We start from the raw sequence: 18,086 nt of genomic DNA, 5'->3' as shown, positions 1-18,086 counted from the left end.
TGGAATATCCAGCTGCGCGATAATCATCACCTGTTGTGACCGGGGTGGGGACTCCAACTGTAAATGTGTGTGGGAACGGGCCTGAAGGGGGGATTCCGAGGATGTCTTTCCGTACATCAAGGTATTGACAGAGATGTGTTTCATACAATAAAGCAATAAACTCGTGTATAAGAGGCCAGGCCTCAGAGATGCGGTTAGAGCACCTCGAGAAGATACCCTGTTGTCTGATTTGATGTGTTCTGCTCCGTCGGAATAAAACTTCTGTTTCCTGCCTTCCAGTCTCCAGCGCCTGCCTCTTTGTTTGGTAACTTGAGTGGGTAAATAGGCGGTTAACGCCGGGCAACTTAGAAAAAGGTCATCGGCCCTACCTTTTTCCACAACACCCCAGAGGGCTTCACAAACCTCCGACCACAGCCCGGGTTATGAAAAAGGGTTATTATTGCCCTGGCTCGGACCGTTCCCGCTTTCCTTAATAGTTTCACAAACACCTTGCCATCTGTAGGGCTGCAAAGAAGCGCCACTCTGGAGAGCTGTGTGATGTGAAAATTGAGGGTATTGCGCTGCAACCAGTCAAAGCTGCGCCTTTGTATATTTGTTGTATTTCTGTAGGGCGTGCGTTGCCAAGACAGTGGACGAAGCTGTGACTGCTTGAAAGGTAGTACAGGGTTATATACCTGCTGCAAAGAACCTTTACCATGCATATAATGTAAAATATCTCACTGTGTTTGTTACCGCTTTGTCGGAGATATCCTTTTGTTTCTTGCAGTTTGTAAGTTAGCATCTTATCCTAGAACAGCAAGCTATTAATATTAACTAGTCTGTCAACAAAGAGCTGCATGCAAACGGCAAGTTATATATTAGCGCTATATGTTTTTTGGGCCAATCTTTCATTATCCTAATCTTGCAAAAAGGGTTAATGTGGATAGAAATCGATTTTTATTGAAGAGCACCCCTAACAATGCTGGTATGTTTTAAATTCTGAATTTGCGCTTTTCCAGACTTACAACTTTTAATCTATATTGCCTACAATGACAATCATGGATGACATGTGACTCCTATACCTTGTAGTCCTGTCTGATGTAACATTCCATATCAACTGATTTACACACGTAGGATTGTTGTATGTATCTATGCAATGTATGTAACATTCCCTATATACTGATTTACACACTTAAGCAGTGTGTGAATGATGCAAAGTGCTCTGAAACCTTACACTGGTATGAGAGGCGCTATAAAACTAAATTAATCTAAGACAGTGGTTATGGAGGCTTGAAGCCAAGGGCATTGTTAACGGGTGATACTGACTACATCTGACTTTTAGCGGTACCAGTTGAAGATGTGGGTGGAGCTAATATAATTGGTTGGAGCCAGTGGAGGAAGTGGGTGGAGCCTGGGAAAAGTGGGTGGAGCCTCTGACAAACTTTTGAGCACCTGCACTTCATATTTTACAAATTAAGCACTGGGTCTGCACTGGGAAGGGGCAGCACAGACGGATGAGCTAAGAGTTCGTCCCCAGGCTCACCGCCTGCCCTCCACCCTGCTGCAGACCGAGGACACTGGCGACACTGCACTGCCCGGATAAACACAGCAGACTTCAGACCTCAGCACCCATCAGCCAAGACCCAGCACACAAAGAGTGCCAGAAGCAAACACCATTTCATTTCTCTTTAATAATGCGTACTATATGAGCTGTACATCACTATGCTATGCCTATCTGTGGCTTTGATGGATTGCCTTCTTTAATATGAATTTCCCATTTTGTTTCCCAAGAATAGCATATATCAAACTCAGCTCTCTACTAGATTTTTAGGTCAAAGTAGGTGTTGCTAACATAGAGATTCTCATAAGGAAGGCAGTCTGTCTTTGCCGGGATTCGAACTCACGACCTTCCGGTCACAGCGTGCTTTAAGGATGAACATTTAGCTCAATGAGCACTCCTGCAGGCGGCCTGACATGCAAATTGAATGAGTGATGGCCTTGGCGATAAAAAGCGAGCATTATAAATAATAAAACAGGCAAAGGAGACTTCCAAGCAGCGCAACACTGGGGAGGAACGCGTTCTAGTGGGTTCCGCCACTCATGCTTGTGACCTAGTTGATAAAACTACAATGTCATTGTGATTTTTCTACGTTTCGGTCCTAAATTTTATTAGGAAGTATGTACATTCTAAAAGCCACATTCATATCAAATTCATTTATTTCTGTATGCAGGGGTGAATCCTCAAACTGCTGGCTGACCGAGCAATGTTACTCCTATTCCATAGAAATTCAGCCCCAAGCATGGGTGTATATGTGAGCATTTAAAAGCCTGCTGATCACTAAATTGTTAGCTGCAGTTAAAGTTATTTTTATTTTGCTTCCACGGTCTTCAAGATTATAACAAATGATGCCCTAAATCTGTTGGCAAATGTTCGAAACGACTGGGAAGCAAATCTCAGCAATGGCATATCAAAACTTACTTGGCACAAATACTTTTTGTCGATTTTTAAATGAGTGTTAATATGCAAACCATGCACACCCAGCAATGACTCCTTAATAAGAACTTTCTGGTGACCAAATAAAATGGTAAAACAGTTTTTCTTTTTGGACTGACAATACCAAAAGTATTAATTTGTCATGATCAATTGACATATTTAATCAAATCTCTGGTCATATTTAGTAATTTCTCAATATAGCCTGGATGTGAAGACAGAGAAGTGGTGGGATATGCAGAGCCTAATGATTGCAAAAAGCTAGATACTGATGAACCGGAATTATACATAAAAATGTAATCCGGGACTCACAAAATGGCGCCAGTAGATTTCACCAAGCACATTACATTAAGTAACTTAGTCAACATGTTTTTTCGGCTGTTGCCATAAAAGAACACGTCAACAATTTAGAAATTAATTCATGAAAAACAGTAAAAATTCATATACACGACATCTTTGTGATAATTTTTTTATATGTTCTAAGTGAGCCTCAATCGCAATAGTGCATTCAAAATTTAAAAACGATGAAAGTAAAAAAAAATACCTTTTGTGATTATAATTCATATAATACATATACCAAAACATATAAATACCAGAATTACTTCATTGAATCCTCAGAGGTATACTTTTTCTTCTAAATAATAATGCCCAGCGGATTAAACAAATGGCTGCACATCAGATCGAATGTGACTCTGAATGCGGTAGCAACCATAAACCTAACTTGTAAGAGCTCATATTTTCTGCTTGCAAAACTGGGTGCAAAAATTACATTCTGGGCATGATATAGAGCATACAAAAAAGCAAAAAATGTGCAGTAGACGGGCAGGAGGGACATATTGCTACTAGAAAGTGCACTCTGCATAAGCGGAGATGACTAAGAGAAAATCTATGTTGTGGATTTGATATCCAAACTAAGGGGGTCATTATGATGGCGGACTGACCTGCGTCTGTCCACCACGCCAGAGGTGGAGGGACTGTCCGCAGTGGCAGCGGTGGTCCCTCCGAGCGAATTAGGATGTGACCGCCACCCTGGCGGTCACATCCTGTATTTTTAACATTGCGGCGGGTGCTGCTTAAAGCAGCACCTGCCGCAATGTTAAAACTGCATGCAGTGCATTTGCATGCACAGAGCGGCAGGCACCTGCAAGCAAATGCAGGTTTCTCAATCACATTTACACTCTGTTTACCTCCTTATGCATTCATTAATCTGCACACCTGTGAAAAACGTCCTATTCTTTTACACTTAAAACACCTAGCTCTAAGAGCAGGGCATTCACCAAATGCGCCTTTATGTTTCAAGCTTCTCCCCCTGTAAGAATGTCTCTTCTGGGCTTTACCCTGCTATTCCAACACCATATATGTCTTGCTTAACTAATTTGTTTCAATACACATTCCTCCTTCTTTATTGTCACTCAGTTCCTGAACATACCGAGATGTATCCTCCATGCGTAATGCAATACATATAGACTTTTCTAATGAAAGATCCTTTCACCCAAGCAATTGTTCCTGTATTTTTGCAGTAGATGTCCTGTTGATCATTTGATCTCTGATGATTTTACCTGTACTTTCTTTAAACCACAATGGCAGCCAATGTTCCCAACACTGCCAGGTATTTCTGTATTGTCTCACCCGGTAACTGTACGAGAAACAACCTGTTTCTTTCCACTACTACACTCAATTTTCTCCCATAATGCTCTTCAAGGCTTACATGGCAATTATATACTCATCGGGCTTACTTTAATTGGTATCCAAACCCATCTCACCTTCATCATCACACAGCTAATTTATGCTTTGCCACAAATACATCCCCCCCACCCAGCTTTGAGACAAGTCTCAAAAGCCCTTCTCCAATCCTCAAATACCATGCAGGGAGCTGTAGGATCTTGCAAAAATGTGGGAGGAGAAGCTGTATTCTGGCCAAACATGTTACACACTGAACCCAACAGGTTACATTGAAAATACCAATACTTACATGAATTAGAAACGGATGGTACAATAGATGAAGAAATAAACTTCAAAAATAAAAGTAGTCACAATTGTCCATTGCGTCTCACTATCTCCATTTCACCACATGTTAGTATGCAACCATCAGGATGATTTTAAACACTTGGAAAATGTCAGTTTGTCCTCTACTACAATGCTCCTCAAGCGTTGTCGCCTAGACCTACTTCTGGTGTGGTGCTTCTGCAACTTTGAACCTAGTCCTACTTACATTTCAGTGTGCTTTCAGCTCAGGCACTTCAAGACACCTTATTCTTCTAATGGCACACGCTTAGTACACATGCACCGCTCATCCAACCGCAGTGATCATGTGGCTAATGGCACACACATCCGAAAATATGAAAACAAAACACATCAACCTCAATCCCACTATGCTTTGTTCCCTGAGCGTGTATTTCGTGGTTTGGCAGTAAAGTCTAACGTTGAGCCCATCCCAAGCACTGTGACCGCTGCTCACTCAGGGCAACTTTCGGGGTCATGCCTCCATCCTCGTCACCACTTTTGCCAAAACACCAATTGAAGAAGAAATGACAGGATTTATCTCTGTGAGGGTGTACAGGTAACAACCCCTCGCCACACAGCTCCCAACTGACATTCTTGATTCCAGAATATTCCCTAACTCATCATGGAATTCGTAGCAGGAAACATGCCATGATGAGACAAGCAGCAACCAGCCACTATACAACAAAGCCTAGCTGTGCCATTATTTTTCATAAAATATTAATTCTAGTACCCGGACACAATTTCCATTAAGACACCTTAATCGCACATAATTTCTGGACTTTTATGTCATACTTGTAACATAAACTTCCTAAAATTATCTCATCATTCCATATCATGTACCTACAACATAATTACTGTGGCAGCATGTTTTAAAAAAAAAATGTAAAATATTTTTATTGGAGTTTTTCACATTTACAAAGTATGACATAAAACATGTAAACTTCGCAGTCTTTGTTGTTACAAGGCTCCCAGCCTTTGGTGGTAGGCCGCTGGGTTACTTCGATCTTGTTTACTCATTACACATTAGATCGTTTCCTTGCTTCTAGGTCTTGCAACATTTAACACTAAACATATAGAATGTGAACAACCAGAATGTGAGCAGCTGTCGTTCATGACACGTGTTTTTTTACACAATTATTTTCACACAAATAAATGAGGATGCATTTTCCTCTAAAATATAGCGCTAAACACCAGATTTACATTTCATGTAATTAGGTGTGTTGGAGATGACCATCACTTACAAGGTACTACTCAGGATTTTTACCTTGACTGTGTTTTCTGGCTATTGTACTCTGTGCACGTTCCCACTGCTAATTTGTGGTAAAGTTCCTCAGCTCCCCCTTTAACATGGTGAAATTGTAATTTCCCTGATTTTAAGTCCCTGGTTCATGGTACCACATGTACCGAGGGCTTGTAAATTAAATGCTACTAGTGGGTTGCGGCCCTTATTGTGCCACCCACTATAGGAGATTGTAAAACCTGTCTCCAGGCCTGTCACTGCAGCCGGGGTGTGCAGATTTAAACTGCTGTTTCAATTTGGCAAAACAAACCTTAATGTTTTTCATGTCTTGGCAGTGAGAAGCCTACAAAGTAGTTTTTTACTTTGGCAAGGCTGTCTCTCTCATAAGAAAAAACTGAATTACATTCTAAAAAACACAATGATTAATTTCAGTTTGGGAGTAGTTGAGTAGCTAGGAAATTACTCCAGGGCTCATTTTAACCGCAATCTAAAATCCAACTTAATGGTCAAGTCAGGTTTTACTTTGCTTGTTTGGAAATTACACTTTTGGAGAGTTGTTATTTTCCCACCTAACCCAAAACAGCCTTTCGGTACAGTGTCGCCTGACTGGTGATGTCTTCTCTGTGGTGAGATGTGTATTGCTCAAAGACAATAGACAAATGTCTTGTTTGTGGGCGATATTTTATTTCCTTGAGCAGGATGGCATGGAGCTGTTTCTGGACCCTTCCTGTGCTTCAAAGGATGCCTAACCTTTTGTCTTCCTAGGCAACTTGGCCTCAATCAAAGTGGGAAGGAGAGCTGCCCCCGAACTGGGAGAATTTTCCCATTGTCAGAGCCCCACCTAGAGGGAGAAAGGTTCCGTCACATTGAATTTAGAGAAAGAGGGGCACTGTGGGATAGGTTACAGTAAAACATTCAGGAAGTAATGTAAAAGTGGGTACCATCAATCCTAGGAAATTTTACCTTATCAGTTCGGGAGTGGCCAGACATCTCCTCCAGCCACAGGCTGACACTGAGCATTAATATGGAGACTTCCGTAACCATCTCAGAACACTCCTGGACTTGTTAAGAATAAGTACTGCCCTGCTGTTTCAAGAAACTGAAGGAAGACTGGACCTGCTCGCATTGAACCAAAGATACCAGAAATGACTTCAAGAGTCAGTTGGCTGAGCTCCTGTTTGGGCTACATGGATACAACAAGCTTTCCAGAGGCCTCTCTCCCTGAAACTGCCCAGCCGACCAGTTCTAACTGGACCTTCCACGGACCCTGCTGCTGTCCTCGTAACCCACATGTGGTGTCCCCCAGGACCTGAACCCTTGCCTGGTGTTAAAGTGTACTCCTCATGTCCCCAGACTAAAAGAAGTGGGATTTAGAAACTTTGGGCCAAATGTCTGTCTGAACAACTACTGGGAATTGGTGTTGCCTTGAAGCTGTAGCCGTGGAATCACTGGTCAGCCTCAACTTACTGGCTTGTCTCGAATTATTATTATGTTTTTTAAATAAACTTAATTGATTTTCAGTAGGGGTGGGTGGTAAACTTCCCTCCTCCAGTGGAGTTCACTGAGTTTTGCCCACTCCACGCTCTGCCGATTTCAGTGTGGAGTTTTGGAAAAACCCTGCCAATTGCCGAGTTGGCGGATTTTCTTCCTGCACACCATAAGTTGGCAAGCATGTGTGTGAAAATCAAGCGCTAGACCACCTCCAAGCAAGTTTTCCCAATGCGGGTAGTCACGGAAGGTTGCTAATGCTTGCATTGGGAAAGCTAATGCTCAAATAGAAAATCTATTAGAGCGGCAGAATGAATCAGCTCCTTCTGGTGCGCCATGTGGTGCCATTCGCAGCTATCCAGATTTCTGTTTCAGCTATTCAGTTAATTATCAATTAATATTGACTTTTATTATTATTATCATCATAAATGACAGATACGGTGTGCAATGGAATTTAAAAAAATCTCACCTGTAGTGTTGTACTGGACACCCTGGAAGTACTCAGGGCAGGGCCGAATGACCAGCTGCCCAGCTGCTGTTCTTGGCCAGCATGTTCCAATCACATCTATTGATGCATTACATGAAAGACCTATAGAAAAACATTGAGTATCAGTTAACATAACAAATAAAGAGGACATTTACCCTCCCCAAGTGCCCCCCACTGATCACTGTTTAACAATATCATAGTTAAAAAACATGTATAATTGGTTACAAATTATAATTGGCACATTTATCTTACCTATAAGCTCCTACTATATTGTTACCAGAGTACCCAGGGCCTGTAAGTTAAATGTCACTAGTGGACTGCAGCATGCATTTTGCCACCACTAACGTGACAGTGCAAAACATGTCTTCACGCTTACTCCTGCAGCCGGAGTGTGCAGATTTAAAACTGCAAATTCAACCTGGCGAAATAACCAATTTGCCACGCATAAACCTTCCTTATTAATACTTATTAGTCCTCCATAAGGTAGGTCGTATATGCCCACAGGGAATGGTGAATGGTATTTAAAAAGTAGGATGTTATGTGTACTTTAATTTTGTTTTTCCTGGCAGTGTGAGATCTACAAAGTAATTTTTCACTGTGGCAAGACGACTCTTGCATAGAAAAAACTGGGTCACATTATAAAACATTATAATGTATACCCTCAATTTTAGAATGTGTGACTGGCTCTATGAAAGGGAACAAAAGGACCTTGGCTGGGATGAGGTGTGACCTCCTGCCTACAAGATGGCCTGGGAGATGTGCCAACGAACTGCATAAGCTTCAAAAGGGCATACTCTGTCACAGACAATTAGATTTGCACTGCTGGTGGCTTCTGGGAGATTGAGTCCTGACCCCCAAGTGTTGCCCAGAAGGTACTGGACCCTTGGCTGGTATTATAGTGTAACCTTCTTCCCTCCAAAATTGAAAGACTGAACCCTTAGACACATTTTCTGAACTTTTCACATAAAGAACTAGGGGCTACCAAAGGACTCCCGCTGAGCCACAGCTGCTGAACTGCCAGTCAACTCAACTAGCTGGGTTGCCCTGCTGAAAACATTCCGATGTCCAGAAAAGATTTATAGTCTGATCATAGAGGACTTCAGCTGGACCAATGCCAAGCACCACCATGCTGATGACAACACCTTCCTGCACCTAATCTTCTAACTATATCTTCTCAGATTTTTGCCGCTGTTAATGTTGCGAGCATCAAACGTCCTGCCAGAGAAGAATCTCCCAACGTGGTACCGCACTGCAGCCAGCCACCATTGAGGAGTCCCTCTTCAGGTACAGCTGGCACCCCGACCTTCCGACAAGCTCATCAACAAGGATTTTCTCCAAGGAAAAGACTAAGGGCCTGATTATGACTGATGGTGCTGTGCCGGCTTTGCGCCAGCACTGGCAAAGAAGCACAAAGATAGTCAGCCTGATTACGAGTTGAACTCGTGCAGCTGGATGGCCCTTTTACTGTACCCATGGTTGTGCCCTGAAAAAGGGTACCCCAATGGGAACTACAAAAATGCTCTAGCACGGCATGGACTATGAAGTCCATGCCATGCTGAAACGGGGGGTTGCATTCAGACATGCTATGCCCCCTAAATGCATCCCCATGGTGGACCTGTAGGACCCCTTTTGTTTCCCCACCACCAGCGTTTTGGTGGTGGGCTCACCGCCATGAAAAGGCTAGCAGTGGAGAAACTCAAAATATGCTCTGTAGGACTGTGCCAGTCCTACTCAGCATATTGTATTTCACTTCTGCAGCACCACCATCAATGAACCTCAGTGCCTTAGTGCAGCCAGCGATCTACCACCGTAATGACGCAGAAAGTCGTAATCCAGCGGTTGAGCCACCGCAAGTCTGGCAGTCCATGGACTGCCAGACTCGTATTCAGCCCCATAGTCAGAAGATAAACTCATCACGGGGCCAAACCTGGTCTCTGTATCAGACCCATCCACCATGGTTGTCAGCATCTTTTGGCTTTGACCCAGTCTAGCGCGACCAGCTACCAGCAGTTGGCGCTTTGTGATTTTTGGCCCTAGAAACATTTAAATCTTAGGAAAATTATATCTCCAGTTCCCTACTTCTGAATTTTATCATTTTTGTGTCTATTTGCTCATTAAAATTACTCTATTTCTATTAATTGGAGTGGGGTTTTATTATGACTGTTTTCTACTTTTTAACAGTGTTCGTGCTGATAAATGCATTACACATTTATCCTACTTTAAGCCTCTCTGCTCTGTGATACAGTTATCAAGGATTGAACGCGGGTTTACATTATTTAGACCTAACTGACCTAGCAGGGAACAGTGCCATTATTACTTGAAGAGGACTACCATCCACTTCAACTAACAATACAGTTTCTCACAAGCACTTATATAGCAAAAACCTAGCTGGAAAGAAATAGGACGCTGTGCATTAATGGAGGATGTTGGAAGAATATACAACATTATGTGAATCAAGTATGTATATCAAGTGTGGACTTACACATTTTAATTTAAATATTTTTCAATTACTTATAACTGTATTACATTTCAAACCATTACAGGGAGATTAAATGATTTGCCAAGAATCACACATTTTTTCCCCCTAGGACTAGTAGGCAGGTCACTGGGTTCAGGCATTGCCTCTAAACTATAACTCCTCCTTGCATGCCATAACATGCAAGTGAATAGTGGAAAAAGAGCTCTTTCTGTCTTATTGGTGTTTAAAAGATCTACAAATGCATGCCAAAAGCGCATTGCTCAACGTAAGTACATTCATCATAATCTCTCGATTTGAGGATGTACCCTTATTAATGTTTGATGTGTTTGGTCTGCATGCTCATGTGATGACTTTGCAGTGTCACTGTGGTCCCTGTTCCTCAATCGCTCTTAATGTAGCAAACCTTGGGCCTCATTTATGAAAAGTGACGCATCGCTGCGTGAAAACAGCGATGCGTCACTTTTCACTGCGCACTCCTTACGACATTCCTGATGCGTCATATTTAATGTATGACGCATCATGTCGCAAGGAGTTACAGATACGTCAGTATTTCTGACGTATCTGTAAGCGCAAAAGTGACGCATTGCTGGAGTGTGTCACAAAAGTGACGCAACTCCAGCAATGCGTCCTTTCACATGGGGAAAGTCAGTCTTACGCCTGCTGTGAGGCAGGCGCAAGATTTTGACGCAACAGCGTCCTAAAAGTGACGCAGTGAAATCTCATAGATTTCACTGCGTCACTATTACGAGGCTTTTTGCAGGGGAACGCCCCCTCTGCATCATTATACCTGACGCAGGTATAATGTGGCGCAGGGGTTTAAAAAGTGACGCATCTACCTAGATGCGTCACTGTTTAAATATGGCGCATCGAGGCGCATTTTTTACACCGCTGGTGCGTCACAAAAAGTGACGCATCGGCGGCGCAAAACTGACGCAAGGCCTTCATAAATAAGGCCCCTTGTGTGTTGTTGCAACATAGCTGAGCCCATATATAATTGTTATTACACCACGGAGAACCAATCTCTCCTAAGAGGGAAGAGGACACCCACCGACTTTGACTGCCATTATAAGTCACCATTGACAAAAAAGAAGTAGGAGTAAACAAAATTATGCTATACAGTTAAGTGGCAAGAGTTGTCTGTTTGAAAAACTGCCCTCACCCACAAATTTGTGGCATGCTTGATCTTTGCGATTGTTGAACAACAGCCCTGTGCAGACCAGTCCAATGCCCGGGGTGGAGCAAAAGGGAGGAGGAAGATAATGCAAACATAAAGAAAAGTAGGGCTCAATAAAGAAAATTATACTGACTCAGTAGTATCCACTTCACTACTTTATTCCCGGATTTCTTGGTCAGGATTAAAACAGAACGAAGGATGGTGGTGATAGGGCTGATTAGTAACCCCTCCTATCTGCATGTATGTCAACCTGTTTCTGCTGGTTATCGTGTCTTTACAGCATTCATCAGGACCAACTGATCCCCTGTATGTTACCCTCCTTTCCTACCTTACTTCAGTAATTTAAGGTTAGACACTCTTTGGTCTAGAGTTGTGTAAACACACTGCAGAGTTTCAAAGTTGTTGAAGCTCGAAAAAGCGTGCGAGCGATGGTGGGCCCCTGTAGTCAAATATTCGTCAAGGTGAGGCCGCCACCCAAAATCAGTCTCTTCATACAGTGCATAGTTTCTTTATGCTTGTATTGTCTTCCCCTCCCTTTTGCTCCACCCCAGGCATTGGTCTGCGCAGGGGTGTTGTTCAGTAAGCCCTATGATGAAGCATGCCACAAAAATTGTGGGTAAGGGCAGTTTTTCAAACAGACAGCTCTTGACACTTAACTTTATAGCGTAATTTCGTTTACCCCTACTTCTTTTTTGCGTTGATGATTATACCATGCAAGCAAAATCTTGCATAATTCTTATTTACGGTTAACTGCTGTGATAATTTTCCGACAATGGAGATTGCTTTGTGCAGAAATTGACTTGTTGGAACTGTGAAACTGATGTGCGCCATAGCTGTGAGCCGTTTTCTGCTTGAACCATTCTTTCACCAATGTCTTGACGGAGCTGTGTGTGTGTGCATTTGCTCCAAGTACAATTTTCACCCAGACGACCATTGAAATGAATTTCACACTATACTTGTACTTTTTGCTGCAATTCCACATATTTTGCATGAAAAATATTTCCCGTCTTTGCCCATCCCTGGTTGTAGATCCAGGGCAGTACCTCATAAAGTGAGCATGGGAACGCTGTAAAAACACATTTTCAGCCAAATTGTGGTGTCTTCAAAGATTAGGAGCTACAGCTGTGCAGTTTTACCACATTACACTGTGGGAAATGGTTGGTGGTCCTAGATACATCCAAGGCTTGTGCTACTTTTTGGCAATGTTAACAAATCTAATGTAAGCAATAGAATAAAACACAAGACCATACATAAAACAACATTATAAAAAAAATAATCTTACAATTTGCAGCACAAAAACACATCAGCACAACATGTCACAAAAATAATCAGCCCTACAACAAAATTCCACATGACAAATGTGCACAAGTGTAATATGTTTTCTCCTCACATTTAATAACTTGAAGACTCCTGTTTTCATAATACGGTGGCAAATGTGTTTGAAGCAATCACTACCAGCCAGGACATTAAATAGAGGCAGTCAAAAATGTATGTAAAAACCCTCCTTTACAACTATGTGCCTGGGCGGTTTCTTAAAAATGTATGCCTAGGATTAAACGCCAGCAATGTGCAGAAATGTTAAGCTACTACATATTTCTAAAGATAGAATTTGATTTCAAAACGTATTTTTGCACTTCCAGCTGAGCTATAAAAATAGGATCCTGTTCCCAAATGCTGAGGGCAGTAGAAACTTGCTACACAAGTAATTTACATTAACACCTATGTTAAATATGTTTTTTGCAAATTTTCATATACTTATTTGGCTTGGAAAAGCGAAAGAATAATTTCAAAACCGGACAACCAACATTAGGGAGCAGCGAGCTTGAACATGGTTAAAGGATATGCTCAAAAGGTTTTCTTTTTTTAACTTACACTTATTGAACTTCATCTTTTAATTGGGAAAAGAGTGCCTCTTAGAGGAAAAATGTAATAGAAGACCCACAATTTTTTTTAAATTGTTTCTTCCCATTTACGCTGGTCAAATTTGATATTAAGGGCCTCATTTACAACATTTTGATGCAGGGCAGCGCTGCACGTCGCTTTACTGCGCTGCTTGCGTCAAAAGAAAAGGGCAAGAATGTGCCATATCTATGCGACACTGCACATTCCTATCCTCTTACAGTGTGCTGGCGCACAAATGGCTACCCAGTGCCACTGCAGGCACCGTTGCACCATGGCACAAGTGTGCCTGCATTGAAATCAGGTTGTTTTTGTGCAGGAAGGGACACATTCCTTAGCAAACACAAGCGTTACACCATCCCATGGGAGCCGCAGGGGTTTGACCATTCCCATATTTATGCTATTTTGTAAATCTGGGAATGCTCCGAAAACCATGGGCATTGAGTGGCAACGCCCATGCCACGCCTTCCCACGCCTTCCCATAGGCAGTGTGGAGGAACACAGTGACTTGCGCTACATCGCCTTTAACCATATCAACGAGGCCATGAAAAGCCACATAAAGTGGATTTCCATGGCCACTTAGATATGATTAAGAGGCCTGCGGCACCAGAGTGTCATTAAAAGTCACGCTCCAGTGGCGCAGTCCTCTTGTAAATGAGGTCCTAAGAGCGCAAGTCACAAAGCAATTTGTGCATGTATACTTAACTTGTACTACTAAATGGTTTCTGAAACTAGACCAAAAAAGCTTCTCATTCACAAAATGTGGATTTACATGTTTAAAACGCTTTATTCACTCATCATTTTCATGTAACCAAATCTTCTCAAGGGCAAGAATGCGCCATAACATCCTTGTTTTTTGAGTATTTATAATTACTTTCACAGCCGATTTCCACCACAGAAAGTATCTATAAATTGCTCTTTTCAAGTCTAAATGACAATCTGGAACAGTGAAAGGAAGGTGTCCTATTTCTGAGAGGACCAAGTGCAACACTTATAATTGGATATTGGGGCCTCATCTTCATCTTTTATCACTATCGAGAGGAAGATGAGGGTCAGACCTAGATATATGAACGATCTCTGTTCTGTGACAAGATGTATTGATTTAATAACCTTTGGCTGGGATAAGAATGTCCCCTCTATGTTAAATACACGTGCACCCTTACCCTTAGTTACTCAACTTCAAGTGAATGTGGCATCCTGACTTTGTGCTGACCCTTCAGCCAAAATCCCTCATGGGTGATGAGATATGGCCTGAAATTGACACTGATGTATAGAGCCTGTTTCAGAGGTTAGTTAGAGAGCGCCAAAAGTTTACATCTTGAATTACACAAAACTATTGCCTGTGTCCCTGAGAAACGAGCAGTGAGTGATGAGTGATGGTGGCAGGGTAACTCGACACAATATCGAAAAATAAAAATAGAATGGACAGAATTTCGAATTCAAAATGTAAGAATGGACATAATATCGGATGGACATATTATAGTAGTTAATAGTATCAACATGCAGGTAAGTAATGTCGACTGTCAAATTATCAAAGTACATAATATAGGCATTAAAATATATCAAATTTTTAATAATATCGAAATGTTTTACATGTTTTGTATGTTAATATATGTGTTAAAAGTTTATATTACTTATGTAATGTATGTTTATTTTTTTTAAATGATACATTTTATGTTATTCAATTTTTCCAAATCTCCACCAGGCTCCCTATTGGCAATGATGACATCATAGACCTGGAAATCATGCTTTTCCTGCATGGAACATTTTCTCATCATTGTTGACAACTTCACAGAAACCCTGTCCGGTGGCTTTACGCTGATGGCTACATCTCCTAAGACACAGCCTGCTGCCTTGGCGCACGGAATTTTACCTTCTCATGGACTTTTCTGGAGGATGTTTTTAAAATCGGAAAGTAAGCTAAGACCTGGCCCAATCCACCTTGTGTATCCAAACCATGCTCTGTGGTGGTCAGCCTTAAATTGCGACTTTGCTCCAGTTTCGCACAACCAGATACCCACGGTTGATGTTTTGATCTTTTAGGCGCTAGACTTCACTAAAAATGTTATAAATTCATGCCTCTCATTCTACTAATTGGATTTCATTTTGGTGTCATGTTATTTACAAAAATCTTCTCTATTTTTGTGATTTGTGATTTTTCTTTTGTGTTTTCACTTTTTGTCAACAATTTATAGCAAAGGTGATAGGGTTCAGCCAAACCAATACAAACTATTTTTATCTGGACTTATTGTTAAAATTCAAATTTGTGCTATGTGGATGCTTAAATATCAACACAAGAACAGATATACCTTCGATGTAACAAAATAACAAATAATGCTTGTTTTTACCACAATATTTAGAATCTCATAAATATTTCATAAAATACACAGAAAGTTTTTTAGACTGTGCACAGTCTTAAAGAATTTATCACCAAAGCTACGTCATACATCAAGGATACAACCGATTTTTTGAATAAGTTGGCTCAAATTACACTATCCGAAAGTCAGGATGTATGGCTATGCACCATAGACGAGAAAACGCTTTACACCTCCATCCCACATGATTCAGGCATTGAAGCAGTATAATCTATGTTATTACAGTCAGAATGTGATCATGATTTTCAAGTGTTTCTTATACAATTATTGAACTTTTCACTTTATCAAAGCTACTTTAAATGGAAGGACGATTTTTACCTTCAACTCAATGGAACCCCAATGGGTAATTGTGCAGCTCCCAGCTACGCAAATATCTTCATGACCAACTTTGAAACAAATTACATCTTGACTGGAGAACAGTGGAAACAACATGCATGCATTTATTTACAATTCATCGACGACATTTTTGTATTATGCAGGGCCTGCATGATATTCTAATACAAGAATTAAACAACCTCAACAATATCAATGACCGGATACTATTTACCTACCAGGTGGATAAAACAACTTTAGCATATTTGGATTTTTTACTGAAGATTGAACATAACAAAATCACTACCACACTATTCAAGAAACCAACCGATTGCAACAACCTGTTACATTACAACAGTGTCCACCAACTATCCCTGAGAAATAATCTTACAATCTCTCAACTGTACAGGACCAAAAGAATAGTCTCAGACCCTGGCGAGTCCGAAAAACAAGTGAAGGTGATTTTGGAAAGATTCCAAGAATGGGGGCACTCTCCTGATATCCTGAAAAAAGCAGAGGCAAAATGCTCAATAAAAACATGGTCTGATTTACTACAAACAGATCAGAAAGTGGAAACTAAACGCATGGTAGTTGTCTCAAAGTACTATACAAAGAGCCATATTTTCAAACGCACAATACTCAAACACTGGCAGATTCTGGCGTTGGAACCAGATTTCAAAGGTATTTTTCAAGAGAATCCAAGATTTGCTTTCACCAGGAGCCGGAACATTTTGGATATACTAAAGACCGCGAATAAAACAACGTCTGCCACCCAATACAAAGGAACACAGCCTTGTCACAATTGCAATAATTGTAATGCCATTATAAAAGGAACAAGATCAATCACCCACGCAGTGGGAGAGCCATTAAGCTGAAAGTAACGGCCACCTGCCATTCCAAGAACTTAGTGTACTTACTGAAATGCCCTTCTGGCCTCGTTTATGTTGGAAAAACTATCTGAAAAATAAAAACGAGGCTAGTTGAACATAAGAGTAGCATTAGAAGGAATGATGAAAAATCTAAAGTGGCATCACAGTTTAATGAACGCAGACACAACATTTCACAACTACAATTCATGGTGTTAGAGACACTTGAGAACATTGAACACATTGATTTGAACCGCAAATTATTACAGAAAGAAAATGAATGGATTTTTAAACTTGATGCTCTAAAGCCTTATGGGCTCAATGACCGCACGGAATTCTCTTTTTTTTTTTTAAAGTTCTTTATTGAGATTTTAACATTTCATCCCACCACCGCCCCCCCCCCCCCACCCTCCAATACAGGCAAATAATTTTATAAATATATACATAGTCCGATATACGCATAGTTGTAACATATATATATATATTATTTTTTTTTTCTTTCCCCTTTTTTTTTTCTTTTCCCCTTCCCTTCTTAAACTGAACATAGCGAGTAATTATTTGGGACCAGATAAACAAGACAATTACTAATCACAGTAATACATTAGATAAACAATTTAAGCCGTCTATCATAGACCATCCATCCAATGAGTTAATGGGTACCAAGTTTTTAAACCCCTCTTTTTTTTTTTTTAAACCTTTCCTGCCATAAATTGCTTTCTCCAGACTATAAGTCGAGAGTAGTCGAGCCCGCCACTGTTGAAAGGATGGTGGAACCTTATCTAACCACCCAGATGTTAGGCAAATTCGAAACACGGCCATAGAAACAAACAAAAATCCCTTTATGTTATCCGGATGGTTCTCCTTATCTAGCCCCAGAATTATTTCTGCAGTTGTAATTTCTATTTTAGTCTCCATTACTTCAGAGAGAAAGATAGATATCTCTCTTCTAATAGCGCATAATGCCCCACAAGTGGCAAGCATATGGATTAAGTCTACGTCTGGCATCAAACATCTGGGGCAGAAGGTCCCTTTACCGGTGCTCCATTTAGCTAGTTGATAAGGAGTATGATATAATGAAAAAAAGTTTTTATAAAATTGGGCATATAACTTTGAGGACATTAATAACGATTGGGACATTTGAAATGAAATCTGTATAGCTAAACTTGATAGCCCAAGTTTATCCTGCCATTTTAGTATATTTTTATCCATATCATCCGGAACGCTAGTCATTAAATTATTATATAGTACCCCAATTTTAACATTACTACATTGTACAGCTATTTCTATTAAAT

General features: G+C 40.9%; 1 protein-coding gene across 1 annotated transcript in view; it reads right to left on the bottom strand.

Moving 5' to 3' along the window:
- Nucleotides 1–9,645, bottom strand: part of LOC147716922 (corticotropin-releasing hormone receptor 1) — a 1,353,112-nt gene extending 1,343,467 nt beyond the window's left edge. The window contains exons 1-2 of the mRNA XM_086919826.1: nucleotides 9,495–9,645; nucleotides 7,672–7,791 (exon numbers count right to left, since the gene is read on the bottom strand). Coding sequence (XP_086775952.1) covers nucleotides 7,672–7,791; nucleotides 9,495–9,645 — 271 coding nt within the window. The remainder of the gene's footprint in view (nucleotides 1–7,671; nucleotides 7,792–9,494) is intronic.
- Between the last annotated feature and the right edge of the window lie 8,441 nt (nucleotides 9,646–18,086).

The sequence above is a fragment of the Lissotriton vulgaris genome, chromosome 5, assembly GCF_964263255.1.
Source record: "Lissotriton vulgaris chromosome 5, aLisVul1.2, whole genome shotgun sequence".
Classification (NCBI taxonomy): Eukaryota; Metazoa; Chordata; class Amphibia; order Caudata; family Salamandridae; genus Lissotriton; species Lissotriton vulgaris.
Note: the sequence above shows the minus strand (reverse complement) of the source record. Positions and strands in the feature narration are given on the sequence as shown.